Source organism: Temnothorax curvispinosus, unplaced genomic scaffold (assembly GCF_003070985.1).
Source record: "Temnothorax curvispinosus isolate PA1 unplaced genomic scaffold, ASM307098v1 QBEX01006321.1, whole genome shotgun sequence".
In the NCBI taxonomy this organism is placed as follows: Eukaryota; Metazoa; Arthropoda; class Insecta; order Hymenoptera; family Formicidae; genus Temnothorax; species Temnothorax curvispinosus.
The window spans coordinates 976419-991960 of NW_020216101.1; the positions used below are offsets into that span (position 1 = coordinate 976419).

General features: G+C 33.9%; 1 protein-coding gene across 7 annotated transcripts in view; it reads right to left on the bottom strand.

The window, feature by feature from the left end:
* Positions 1-15542, bottom strand: part of LOC112455680 (glutamate receptor ionotropic, NMDA 2B) — a 159671-nt gene that overhangs the window by 15082 nt on the left and 129047 nt on the right. For all 7 annotated transcript variants that reach the window (XR_003040884.1, XM_025017765.1, XM_025017764.1 and 4 more), the window contains one exon: positions 8915-9144. Coding sequence is in view for 6 of the 7 variants with exons in the window: in XM_025017765.1 (XP_024873533.1) it covers positions 8915-9144 (230 nt within the window). In the remaining variant the exon portion in view is untranslated. The remainder of the gene's footprint in view (positions 1-8914; positions 9145-15542) is intronic.

The window sequence follows — 15542 nt, forward strand, 5'->3', positions numbered from 1 at the left end:
GAAGCGGGAACTTTGATGTTACTCTTCGGAGCCGACATTTTCACGAGATTTTGCGACATTGCCCGCGATGTGACGGACGTTACACCTTCTGCGCTAGTTTATTATACGTAACGGACCTCGGTAAATTAATTTTATGCAATATATTACTTCTTGCTACTCTCTGAGAAGATTGAAGATTTACTTTTCTTATATTTATGATGTTATTAAGTAGATAATTAGCTTAAAACTTAAATCATATTGCCTCTCATGAAATATTATATTTCCTCTATTAAAAAATGCTGTCAAAAATTAACATTCTTTGATTAATGCGAAACATATCATACATACTTATAGATAATAATAATTACACTTGTCAATAAATTACCACGAGGCACTTAGCTGATTTGCTTTTACATTTACAACTTTAAATTAGATATAGTACGCGAATATATAGATTGTTCATATAAAAACATCCAAAATTATGCATGCCGAGACTATGGCGGTTCTGCTGTCATGAACTATTTCCGAGTTCCTAAAACCAGGATCGATAAAGCTGTTCGTAACAAACTTTCCTATTGTTTTGATGTTAAACAGTGACGTTAACGTAACTGCTGTAAAAGACATGTATGGCTAATAATTTATAAAGACGTTATATAATTCGCATACTATTGCATACTTAATATAGATGTAGCTTGTATCTCTTCATTAGGATAACGATGAAGCTATACGCCTCTAGGGAACGGAAATGAGCTTCCTTCTCTGAAGTAAGGTTGTTGGAAATTGTAATATTATGGTAACTTTGAAATTTCATATACATATACGAGCTGTCGCTGCTAGCCTGGATAACATCTCCGAGATTAAACACTCGGACATCTCTGCGTTTAACATGGTGCAACAAGTAAATTTGCGCATTGCGACGCTCAAAATTCTTGACGAATTAATGTAAGTTTACATAAAATTTTTAATAATAATTTAATTTATTATTATTATGTAAAAGCTAAGAAAGTTAGCTAGAAAATTCAGATATGTTAAATTTGCTATAATATTTTTATTTTTACTTCTTCATTGAGTCTCTCTTATGTCAAATATATACCTCAATCGCTTCAAATTGAATTGGAGATTTATTTTTAAATTAATGTAAGAATAATACTACTTACATGCAGCTTATATTGCATACTTAAATTGCATCTTATATGCAATTTTATCAAAATTAAAAATATAATATGCAGAAGAAATTTTCTGATCTCAGAATTTTATTATATAAACATTATAAGCAAAAACTCATATTTTTCTTAAAACCTTTTCTTATCTCTCAAAAAATACTAATTTTATAGGAAACAATCTATCGTATTTCACGATAAAATTCATTTACTTGTATCGAATAAAGATCGCGTGAAGAAAAAATATTTTCTCCGAGTCTGTATGTGCTTCTAAAATTAATTATCAACAAATTTTGTAATCTGTTCTTCATATCGTCGTTTAATCTGCGTATACTATACTTTTGCTTCCTCATAGAGGAAGCTTTGTTTTCGTAAATTCGTATATTAACTTTTGATTGCGTATAATCTTGGGTTTAATCAACCAAATTTAAATTAATTATATATGAAATAGGGGTAGAAAAAACTAAAGAAAAGATTGGTTTTATAGTTTTTGACGTTAATATCTTCAGATTGTTGTAAAACGTCAAAATATTGCCCCAAAAAAAATGTCTGTATGTATGTATGTATGTGCACAATTTACTAAAAAATCCATAACTTCAAAACTAATCAACCGAATTTAAATTTTAAATATATGAAATAGGGGTAGAAAAGACTGAGTAATTTAATAGAATTATTAAAAATTGTTAATATTAAGGGGGTTACCGATTTCTTTTAAAAAAATGTACGTGCCAAAACATTTTTTTAAAAGAAATGGGTAACCCCTGTAATATTAACTATTTTTAATAATTCTATTAAAAATGTGCAAGTTGAAACTTGGACATTGCTTCCTTAGAGTTCTTAAGTGTGGGTACATAATTATGTATACAGGCTCCTAAAGAGTTAAGTGTGCGAGTAGAAACCTGCACATTGCTTCATTAGAGTTTTTAAGTGTTTAAGTAGAAACCTTCGCACACAAAGCTTCCTCTATGAGGAAGCCAAAACAAATAAATACTGAAAATTATACATTGAAAAAAATAAATGCTTCAACTTGCACACTTAATAACTATGAGGAAGCAATGTGCAAGTTTCAACTTGCACACTTAATAACTATGAGGAAGCAATGTGCAAGTTTCTACTTTTTTACATCGTGTTCATAATATTTCTTCTATATATTATTATCATCGTCAACAATGAAACAGTCGACTCTACAAGTCAATTTTACAAAAAAACTGAATTGTCTATCTGCAAAAATAAATGCATACCATCGATTTACACGACGAGTGACGCACAATAAGACTCTTTCCGCCACTCGGCAATAATGGAGTACACTCAAAGTCACAGACACGTTTATCTGACAGTAACGCACGTCTACCACTGCGAGCGGGTAATGTAGAGTAAAACTGGTACGTGTGCATTATATAAAACGACATTAATCGCGAACTTCATTTGCGTAATTTTAGTCAGCAGGCGGGCGATGCCTGAGCTTGATATTCCCAGAGGCATGGAACATGTGGGAATGTGCCATCAGCTAATTCATGTAAATTCTCTTCCGTTCCTCATATAGCGCGGAAACGATTTTATATTGCCTTGGATATACCCATATATTCGGTGCACTGAATGCCACGACCGCAATTGCCGCAAAAATGCACTTTAAATCCGTATCGTGGATCGATCCAACGACAGTGATTTGTCACAACAGACAGTCGGTTATCGCAGACCCGTTTCGCCGCATATCAGAAACATGAAAAATGAACGGTGGCTCTTTGCGCAATGTATTATGACTGCTTGACGCTTGACAAATAAATCGTTTCTGGAAGATTAAGTGGCCAGTATTACCGTGATATGTACGTTCCTGCTATTAACTTTTTGATCAAAATCCATTTTTGCTTCCGTGAATCATGTTTCATAACGTTCTCCGTATCCTTGTCCTTGTTTGCTTGTAATACTTAGATTATTTTTTGAGTTGATAATAATATTTAATAGTTTAATTTAATCAAAGTAATTAAAAGAAATAAATTAATTTTATTCTGTTTAGTTTCTTTGACTTTGAAAATAAAAAAGATGTTTATACTATATATTTCATAAAAGATTAATAATAGGTATATTTTTTAGGTATGTATCTACATGTTTTCTAATAGCAACAGTAAAGATTCATGACAAATCTTATACATTTAATATAAATTTAAAAAATTTGATACTTTCTTATTTTATATAAAAATTTAATTCTTCTGGAAAAAGGGTAATTAACTTGTCTTCTTTCGAACATATTTTCTCAGCAGCCTTGCGTTAAAAATCTCATTGAATTACTCGGCGGTCTGTCAAGCGTGTTACTACTTTACGAAAAGTAGATTCTTTCCTCGTCCACGAAAGTAGAAGGTCGAACTACAAAGGGGGTTGAACTACAAAGAGAGGTCTTCACCTTCAATAAGTGTTACACGAGAGTTCTGTTGAGGGGCTGCTTTTTGTATCGACACAACGCTCTTACGGCATCCGAGTCTTCATAAGAGCATCCGTTTTCGAAACACGTTCACGCGTAGCATTCTCATTTCGCAGATATTAGCGTGTAAGATAGAAATTGTCAAGGGTATCTGAGCTGCCTCGAATTAATGCCTTCGTCTTACGCCACATGTGCGTTTATCATTATCGACTCGCATTCCTGAATTATCGGGAAACGTTATTGGCTGAATTAAGGAAGCTTCGGTTGTGGACTAACGAGATATTCGATATCCCGCGCATATCGATGCGTCAAAGGATACGAATACTTGTGGATATTATGCGATAGAATAATGTATACACGTATGTATAGATCGCAAATAAATTTGTAATTACCATGTTTAAACGTACCAAAATATTCTTTTAATATTCGTGATATCAAGTATAGGATTATATTACATCGTAAAAACAGTATCTATTGTCTCGCGCTACAGTTCATACGTACGTGCAGTCTATCAATAAAGCTGCATTAGTTACATTGTCCTTCAAGCAAAATGGACGTTGTCCATCATAGTTCAGTGTCATTAATTATAATGCTTTCGAGCTCAGCCTGGGTAATTATTTTGTTACGTTGAAGTTTCAAATGAGCTTTCTCACTAATTTTATTCATAGAAATCTATGCTATTAAAAATTATTACAAAAAATATTACTATGCGAGCATAAATACAGAAATAGAGATTTAACATGCAGACATAAAAAAAGATTTTTATATAGACGATTTAATTCTATTTTTCATCATTTTCTATTCTATTTTTCATCATTTCCGCTACATTAATAATATGCCTGCATTTATGAGAACAACTTGTATATATTTATAATTCGTGTAACAATTTGAAGTCAAATCGGACATCTCGGGGTTAATCTAGTTGCGCATGGAAACACGCTAATGAAATTTCTTCCGCTTCCGACTCGGCTGCATTCCAAGTCGCAAGAAGAGCCTGCGTTCCGCAAGAACTCGTTTATATTCCGTCCCGTACTCAAGATAAGGACTCGCGGCCTTTACCATTCGTAGGTGTCTCAGCCACTTCCCTTATAAAGGACATCTAAGTGATTTGCATATTAATACAGAGAGATATGTTCTCTGTTCGCGGTCTTGCCGGAGATTATAAGTGCGTAGTGGAGTATTTAGCCGCGTAAGATCCATTATGTGGCTATGATAGCTACCCAGGATAGAGAGTGACGATAACGATTAAAACGAGCACGAGAGGAATTGTGGCAGCGATAAGAGCTAATTACATTTTTTATCTTTGCATTTCAATATTCATAATAACTTATTCTAATAAAAAAATAAGTAATGTTAATAATTTTTTTTTTAACGTGTAGATGTGCACGTACAGACAAGAATAAAAGAGATTTTATCTTATCATAATAAAACTTCGATGAATACTCATTGAAATTTCAGGCAGACACATTTTTCTCTGTCAAAAATAATCGCGGCGAGATAACATTCATTATCTTGTCGTAGTACTCGTTTAATTGGATGAGAATGTGATCTCCAAGCCGAAGAAAAGTTAAAAATGTAACGCGGACAAATTGGTATTCGTGCCGACAGTATATCATCGGTGAAATGTTACGTTTGGTATAATTTATTGCCAATTATTCTGCACCGTGCAATACCTCCGTAAGTTTCTTACAGCGCTAATATCAATTCGTTAAGCCGGAGTAACGCGCTGTTCTCTCAGGCTGCAGCACACAATTAGCAATTAGGTAATCCGCTCTCTGTTCCCTCCAGCGACTGATAGAACGTAATTTTTATTTTTTATTGGCAGCAGTTAGTTGCCGCGCACTCTACATAAAAAAGATAATACAACGTGCAAGTTCCTACTAATGGTTTAATCTTTTCTCTCTCTCTCTCTCTCTCTCTCTCTCTCTCTCTCTCTATTTAAGTACGCATTCCTCGTGCATCTGTGTAGCGAATATGTTTCGCTACACAGAATTTATTAACTTAATTTATTAAAATGAAAAACATTATTTTACAAAACAGACATGCTTTGCGTTCAGCATCTTGTTACACTTTTCGAATCATGAATAAAATCTATATACAAATTATTATAATAAAGTAAACATATTGAAAGCAATAATTTTAATGCATAATCTAGTTGAAATCTTAGTCACTTGTTGCAAAAAATTACACCAACAAATATTTGTTAAAATCTCCTATTATGTAACAAATTCGCTATTTTTCAATTATTATATTGTTTAATTCCTCACTGTTATCATAATCTTCATCTTCGCAAACATAATCATATTTGTGTTCATAGTTTCAACATTTATCTCAAAAACGGAAGATAACATTTTCACATCGACATTTTCTAAGCAATTGTATGAGAATTTGTTGCGGAATTTTCAATTATACCTTTCCCGAAATTCTCTTGCTGAGAGGAACTGTACTAAGCGCTAATTCTCCTTCGCTGTTTGTCGAAGTGATAGCGTAATATAATATTAGTTGTGTGTCGATATAATAATTGTTTATCTAATTATTTTAAGATTAGTTAGTTATTTTATTTAAAATATTCTTGTAACATATTTAAGTCTCGAAAAAAGTGGACTTAATTTTATTTTAGAAAAGAGCTTTACTTGATATTGAATTATTCGTTATTAATAAAATTTGGTTGAAAAAATATATTAAAACAATAAAAGCTACAAATATTATGAGCAAACTCATGAGAAAATTTTTGAAATCAATATAAAGATATATTAAAGATAGTCATTAAATTAAACATAAACATAAACATTACTTTAAACGTGACAAATCGTTACAGTTCTGCACTGTACATAATTTTCAATTTGTAAATGTCCGTTCTTTCCAAATTTTTCCGACAGAGTGACTGCTGTGACATCGACAATTGAGGCAGAAAATCGACTTGTATCTACTTCGTTCCTCTGCCATCGTAATTTCCTAACGTTTCTTCGCACGAGTTGCGTTTCTCTCGAGAGAGAGAAGGAGAAGAGTTTCAATTACTTCCACGCTGTTATTCTCACAAATGCCTTTGGGAAACTTGTCGGCGGATTATTTTCGAAGTGCGATTCGAATCGGACTCTTGGATCTGACGTGTACAAATACACGTTAAATCGCTGTCTTCCTTTTTCCCTTCTCGTGCGTCACAATAACTCGTAATTTAATTTTGTATATCTGGAGCTGCACTGGTATAACGGTTAAATAACAGAGAATATTACAATTTAGTGATGCAAACTAAATATTCCGGAATTCAATTTTATAAAACAAAAAAAAAGCAGATGCGAATGTTTAAAAAATATATACAGTAAATTTTCGATTAAATTATTGCAAAACATTTGAGGTAAATATTTTTTAAAAATGTCATGTTGCGTTTAGAACTAAAGAAATCATTTGTAGTCTACAGACTTTCAGCTTAATTTTTACCCCAATTCTATTCATAAGTTAATAGCGCATAAATATGACAAATTGTTGGTTCAACAATTTCTTGCTTAAAAAAAAAAAAAGAAAAAATATAGCGAGATGTAAAGAGCCACTTTGCCTCGCACTATTTTCAACGAAGTGCTGGTATTGTTTTTTAACAGAAATAGATTTTTTTCGCAGAACTCTCGAGTTTACACTGAAAACGAGCGTAGCAACAGCTGTCGCTTGCACTGTACTATATAGAGAATGCAGGCGGGAAAGAGTTTTTAACGTATATTACGTGACCCGATTTCGCGCAAATAAATACTGTTATATGCAGAGAACGTCTGCTAGAGGCTGTAACCCCAAACGATATCGATGATACTCTAAATTGGATAACGACATTCGAGAACACGCTCGATAAATTTTAACAATGCAGCTTGCGTTTAACGCGAAGGTCGACATAAACGGCCCGATAAAAATAGCACTTGCGTACGACTATCAAACAAAGTCAGAATGATCGCGATTACGCTTCTTTTTCATATTTACCCCCGTCGTGTAAACGCTTTATCCTTTATCACACTCGTAACATTCTCCGAGAGGCTAAATGCGAACTCGAAAGAGATTTACCAAAGGCACATAGTAAAGTGCTTTTCAATGAATTCATTTACCGCATGATAAATGTCATTACGTGCCACTGTAAAGTGTCAACTCCTCCGTCCTGATGAAGCGCGCGCGTAGGTATTAGTCTAGTCTCGCCTGTCCAATGCTTTCAAAGGCAGGCCCTTCAATTTTGGATTGAATGTGCAAGGCTTCTTCCAACTTGGTGTAGAAGCGACACGTTTACTTTACTAGGACTCCCTTCTAAATGAAATAAGTGTGTCGCATACCATGATGTTCGGGTTTAATATTCGGTCTTCGCTTAAAAGCAGCGCTGAGTCCGTCGTAATGAGTTAATTTCTCCGAAATATCACAAACTGGAGCATTCGCGCACGTCAGTATATATCGCGGTAGTAATAAATTACACACCTAATTTGTTCATTTAAATTAGTATATGTTGTCTGTTAATGTTAATTAATATTGGTTCACTTGCCGTTTAGTAAAGTTCTGATAGGAAGTCTAGAGATAAAGTAAATTAGTCCTTTTCTAAAAAGGAGATGTGAAATTTATTGTTGCCGCTTTTCCGCGATGCCGATTGGTTTTCTTGCTGCGCTTACTTCATTTGCAGCTGTCATTGTATATTTTGACAGTTGTGTATAATAGGGTTAATAGTGAAATGTTAAAGATAAATAGCGCGCGCGTAGCGCGCGTCTGTAGTGTCTAGTCATATAAATAATATGTTGAAATTTACGTAATACTATTCTTGTATATTTTATTACTACGTTATTATTTCATCAAAAATAATAAGTTAAAATACAGTCTTCTCAATTTCACGAATACTACACGAAGCTGACTATTACTACTGAAGTAGTAATAATCAATTTCTAGTCAGACGTTAATAGTCTGACTTTCTTAAAAGTCAATTTCTTTCTAATCAGACGCGTTGTTCATTGCAACGTTTAAATACCTTTTTACTTATTCAAATAATGTGAATAATATAAAATACACTTTAACATCTAAAATAGCTTAACAAAATAATATATGATATAATAGCTAATACATAAAAAAATTTTTACAATTCTAAAAACACTTTTAATAGTTGTAAGTATCCTTTGAATAGTATTATTAACAACATTTTAAAAATTCAATTACATTCAAATAAAAAGAAAACAATATACAAATAATATAAGTGATCCGAGACTAAAAATTAAAAGATGATATGTGAGTATATTAGTAATTATCCATTCAGAATCGCAGGTTTGTAAATGCTTAAACATTTAGATATCGATATAAAGTATTGGCGGATATGTCTCTCCAACAAAAGAATCCAATTTTTCATACTTACCCAACCATATCGGAGTCCTTGGCCACTCGACAATGAACACCGCGGTCCACCAAGCATTTTCCGGTCACAGGATCCGGCGGGGCAAGATTGATGTAAGGCGGTTCCTCCAGAAAGGTTATTTTAAGGTAAAACTTCTCCGGCACGCCTTGCGGAGGAGTGTGGGTATTGCCCGGCCAGACAATGTCCTTAATGTCTAGACCCTCTTTTTCCCAGGATTTCCAGACACCGATCTACGGACAAGCAGACGAAAGCAAATGTGATCAAATACAGTAGCAGTTTTAATAAATTATTCATAAATGTCATATTTTATTAGTGTGATTTTACTTTCAAAAATTAAAGTGTTTCTTTTAATTTTAGCAAATAATATAAATAAAAATAAATGGCCAAAGTAGCATACTACCAGTGTGCTGAATTTAAAATTTTTAAAAAAATTCTACCATAGCTCTTTTGTCCTTCGTTATTTCGTGTCATCTTTTTCTTCTTCATGATTTAACTTTTGATGAGAATATTTTTTGGCTTCCTTTTAAAAATATTATCAACATTCTTTAATGCTACTTGACCCCCATTTAAATAATTTTAAAGGTATCTTCTCTGAATCGTAATTCGTAATCAGCTTTTTAGTTCTTTAATATAGGTCCTACAAAACTTTTATTTAACGTGTATAAAGCGTATTACGATAAAACTTCAGCTTTATTGCTTTAAATTTCGTATCGTTGGCGTTCTATACTTGATTGCGTGCAAAATTGTTTTCAACAGAAAGTGTCGGCGACAAAAGTATAACGTGAAACGGAAGTGAAATTACAAAGTTCTTCCTACACTTCTCTGAATCGCGTCGTGACGAATCTAGTATACGAAAAGGTTTAGTTGTACACGATATAAACTGGTCCCGTACTTCAACTTGCTTCCTTTCGACGCGTATCGTTTCTCACTATCGGGCGCGCAATTTACTTCCTATTCAGACGAAACTGTATTCGGTAATGGAGCCCCATTAGTCAATGTCGACGAAAATTTTATAATACATCCATCATTGCTGGCATTATCGCGCTTTAGAAATTTTAACATTGTTAATGATTGGTCCGATTGGAACTTTAGCCACTTTGTTTGCTACTGTGAAAGAAGAACTAGGGCAAGGTAAAAAAAAAATAGAAACCTAATTACGTTTTTTATGAAAAAGATTTTTTTGATAACATAAAGCAGAAATATAATTAGTATTAGATGCTACTAAGCTTAAACAACGAATATTACGTAGCTACTACAGATATTATATACATAGCTATTTGAAAATAACAATCTTTTTTAAAAAATACAAAAACCGATTCCATAATTTACATAATTTATCAATTCTATCAATCCTATATTCTTTTCTGTGATATAAAGAACGTTGTAGCTCTGCCCTACAAAATTCGGTAATAGATGAACTACCAAAATGTAAAATTAACGCGGATGTAATTTACGTTGGTTATTAAAATCATTTGCATAGATGCCAGACGTTTCCGTATGTTGAAAACTTGGTCGACACAGGTTATGTGAAAATACGTGACCGTCGTGTCAAAAAGACACGTGGGCGGCATTGAAAAGTGCACTCACGCCCGCTTTTCTGCATCTCTCGCATTGCATTCGTAAAAGCTTTATCAAAAAGTAAAATCTATAAATTTTTGATAATCTTGCTGATAGATTCTCGCTGTACTGTTGCAATACGAATGGAAAGAAACAAAATACACATAGAAAATTTTGATAATCTATTTTATTAACATGAAATTCTGAATTTTCTCGATTTTGTTATTAAAAAAGTAAGAAGTTTTTGATATTTTTTTTTCTTTTAATACGCACAAGCAATTTTTAAAATATAAATATTTGTGAAATATCATGTAGTTTTTAAAATATTATTTCTTTAAAAATTTAAATTACAATTTTAAATTACTCAACAAAAAATAGGGAACTCTTTTGATAAGCTAAAAATTTGGGCTATTTTTAAATCACTGAAACTCGGCAAAAAATCATCGTAGACACAACATTAAAAAAGCATTTTAAAGCTTGAAACTTTTTTTAAATGCTTTTTGCCAATTTTAATTACCTTTTTTTTTAAAAACGGCACTATGATAAAGCTTGATCCGTCAAAATAAACATTTTTAATGCAAATTTGCTGCGCTACATCTGGCGTGCAAAAAATCGTGGAGACTTTCTATTATTTGTATCTTGCGGATCGCTGAAGTGATCAAAGTCAAAGTGACCACTTTTTATTCAAATCTCGATAACTCGGCCAAAAAAAATCGCACAACGCTCCACAATCTCTTCAATTAAAAGGAAAAGATCCCACTGAAATATCTGCAAATCGATTCTTTTTCTTATAAACTCTCCACGATATCTATAATAATTTAACGTCATTTTCTTTAAAACTAGTCATATATCCAGTTTGAAACTTCAAACAGGCTGTATCTATTTCTATATCACACTTCATCGACTATTCATCGACTCCCGTGCGATGCGTTTAATCGAGTGCATTCGAACGCGAATTGATTTATTCCACACATTCCAAAACGTTCCATTCAAAGAGGTAATTTTACGGCGATGTGAACAAGGAGCCAAACTAGGGCAGTTTATTTACATCGTCAACATTACGTACGCCGGGCTCTGTGCATTTCCGTCATTTCGTCCCCGTGCATTGCGCGCGTTGTTGGCAACGGCTATTGTCTCTGTCAGCTCGCCAAAATTTATTTGGCAGTCGTGCACCATGGTGAAGAAAGTAAATGACTTCTTGTAGAATACTACATAGCAACTTTCCAGGTGCGAGGGGGCCAATAAAACGAAATTGGATCGCTCCGGTGTGAGTGTTGCTCAACTTCTGAATATGTAAAGCTCTCACTGGCGATGCGCGCGAGACATCTACATATTAGAAACCGATACTGCACGGGGAAGTAAGTTACAGCGAACATGTTGCCATGAAAATTCATATACATGACCGTACAGCCGTGTGATCGTACACTTTTTATCGTCTCCCGTGCGAAGAAACGAAAAAAAATCAAAACGCGCGAAGTTTCAATCAAAATCCGTTCTCTCTAGAAAAGCTGAAAATTCTCCAGGAGATTTATGCATTCATAATTAAAAGCTCGGGGATCCAGCGTTACATGCATTCGGAGCTTTTCGCCTGCGTACCCATCGACCGTAGCCTGCGCCGGGCCTGCCCGTTACGGAAAATCCTTCGTTTATGAAGGAATTACGACAAGCGCGTACGTATTTATATGTTAACGTGGTTACGGGGGATCGGGAGAGAGATTAACGAAAGCAACGTCATACGGGATATTCGACAAACAAGATCGCGTTTTGAAGGGATACGAAGGATAATCATAAATTTCGGAATACGATGTCGTAAACCGTGTAATAGAAATATGTAATCTGATAAAGAAAATTATATATGTACTACGTATCATTTTTTGACTGTTTTTTTTTTAATTTAATATATAAACATAATAATTAATAATTAAGATAATAATTTTAACGCTGATTTTAATAGGTCAAATTTATTTCTGAGTTGCAAATATAAATGAATTACAAATCTAAATCAAGATCTTCCACAGACTGTCCTCATTTCTTTTTCATACATCCAAGTCTGCAATCACCGAAATTGTATTTTCATTTTAACGCGCGCGGTAACAATTAACAACGGAATAAATAATACGTGTTTCCTTGTGCTTTTGCTCGTTACTCATTACTTAATTTAAATCGCGCGATGTAACGCGCGGGTCAGTAAACCGCAGGGAAGACTCGGAAATTAAACTTTCGCCGAGAAATATCTCGCAAAACGTCACGTGCAATGGCGCCGGCTACAAAGCGCCGGCTGATGAATTAATGACTACATTAACATGCCGTGAATTAATGAACAGATTATAAGTTCATTACACGAGTCGAGATTATATCGAGTTAACTGTTATACCACGTGATACGCCGTAACGAGTTCTTTGACGCTGATATTCTCTGTCGTTGATGTTTCTCTCATCAAGGCAATTGTAAATGCTTTCTCGACGTGGAAACAACGCGATGCACCGTAAAATCTTACGGCATCTCCTAATTATCGTATACTCGTTGGTGCGTCATTCCCTAATTATAAGTTCCGCCGCCCGTTTAGTTCAGGACACGTTAGTAGTTACCTACATTCTGTTAACCAGTTTATTGCGCTGCGGCGAAACCTAAACTTTCCACAATAATCACAGCGATTACAGTTGTGAGACGTATTTTAACGACAATTGGAGATTGACGTATTGAGTGTACGTGACAATCATCCAGACATCTTAAATATTGTTCTTCGTATATTAACGTCATTTAAAGTGTCATTTAATGTTAACTCTGTACTTATATTTTCTTTATTGATTTGATTACATGAAATAGGTAGCTTACATGAAATAGGTATATCGAATAGTAGGTAAATATCATGTACAATTTTAATCAATTTAGCCAAATAAACAAAGAAACTACAATATACCTAAATAATTATCAAATTAAAATTAAAAATGTATTAAATAAAAAGTTCTGTTTATACACATAAAAAATTTATGAAAGCAATTCTTTTCTATGAAAGAAACAGGAATTGAGTTATCCAAAGAAACATCAATTTGTATTTAACGCAATTGTCGTCAGCCTTTCAATCTATTATCGGAGAACGTGTTTCCAAAGTGACTTTCACCATTCTTTCTTCCTTTCTTTACGATATCCCGGAATACGTTTAAAAATTTAATCGTACGTGACGAAAAAAATTCACGGAGAATTCGTTGCGCTAAGAATACTGGCGGTCTTGGAAAAGGTTAATTGTCCCGTCAGGATTTCGACCGCGACATAAAGTTCCCACAATAGCTGTCCCTTCGATAAGCTCGGTCAGGTCAGGGGGAAACGGGGATTACGGCTATACATTGTCCGCGTTTTACTGGAATCGTTTGCGACGATACATCCCGCAGTATTTGGCATGATTCCAGCCATTCCTGTTAAGTCCGCCACGGTTCCTTATAATCTGTAAAACTACCGGGTTAAATTTTTCCCTGAAAACGTCTTCCTCGGAGGGACGGACAATTTTTAAGCTCGTTCGTGGTCGTGGTGCCTTCGGGGCTACCGCAATCGAGAATGCGAATGGGGCAGAATGTAACTCAAGATATGTGACAGGAGAAAACGCATATGCGGCACGTGCATGCTCGCAGTGCTGTTTCTTCCGAAAAATCGACGAGTTATCGCACTCTAAATTGCTGCCGAGTCTGGATTTTTGATCAAATAAAATGATAAAGCACTTTAATATATTTGTTATAGTTTTCCGTCCTCTTTCTTACGAGTATAAGTCAGTGCTGTATTGAATCACATTGTTTATAATTAAAATTATTATATATAAAAAATTGGATAACAATTGTTCTGATCGATTAACTTAGAAATGTCACAATGTAACCACAAATTTTATATTGTAGAGGAGAGATTATGGTAATTGTATTGCAAAATAAAATAAATAATTTTAAAATTTATAAATTGCTGTAGTGTTTATTAACAAAAATGCATTTAAAATCCATTTTAATGATATTTAATACATAAGAATGATATAAAATACTTTGCTAAGAACAAATAATTGTGCAATAAATATACAAGTTCAATATATCTGTTGGATTTGAGAAAAATATAAATTTAATGAAACATGAATTATTTAGAAACATATTTGCGTTTATGCAAAAGCTGGTATAATTATAATAATCTATTAAGATATACAATTATTTACAAATTATTAAACCATTATAGACATACCAGCAATGCGCGAAGTAACGCGCTCAAAATCTGCAACGTCGAATGTCGCACAAAATGATCCTACACATAGATGTATTCTATCAATTTCCCTAGCTTTCCGATTCTCTGTTCCATTGGCAATTAACACCGCTGACGAGTAAATAGGAGCATCGGATAGCGCTATTCGAACAATTTCGCTAATTAGTTCGATGTACGCGCTGCACGTGTGTCTTAGGATACATGCGTGCTCGCATGCGTGCGTCATCACGCGTTGTAGGTACATCATACATGGGATACCCGGTATCGAAAAGCTTCAAGTGACCGCGACGTATCGTCGATGGTTAATTCCGGAGGCAGGCTCGTACAGTTTCGCCGTTTCCGATAATTGACTAATTACTCGTCCCGCGCTTACAGCTAACAATTTACATAGACACGACGTGCGCCGATTACCACCCTTTGTGCATGCTGTTTGCAGGAGGCAAGCTCATCGAGTCCTTCATTCTCAGCACAACAGGATCGTGACAAGAAGGGCTACAGACAGAAGTTGCATAAAATATTCTCATTAAAATGCTAATGACAAGAGAGTTATTACAAAAGTTTATTGGAAAGTACAGATGCATTTGACATCACGTTCATGCTTTTCGCATAATTGCATATATTGCGTAATCCTGTGATTTTTGCTATTTTTATAAACATATTACACTCTGGAAATAAATAAAGAACCTTTATAAATAAAGAACATATATTATTTACAACGATCATTTCTGTTATGCATCAAAATATCTCTGTTACTTTGTAGATATTAGTTATTCCATTTCCATCACATTATCATCTGTTATATTCGATAATTTATCATCTCTATCGACATTTATTTTTATTT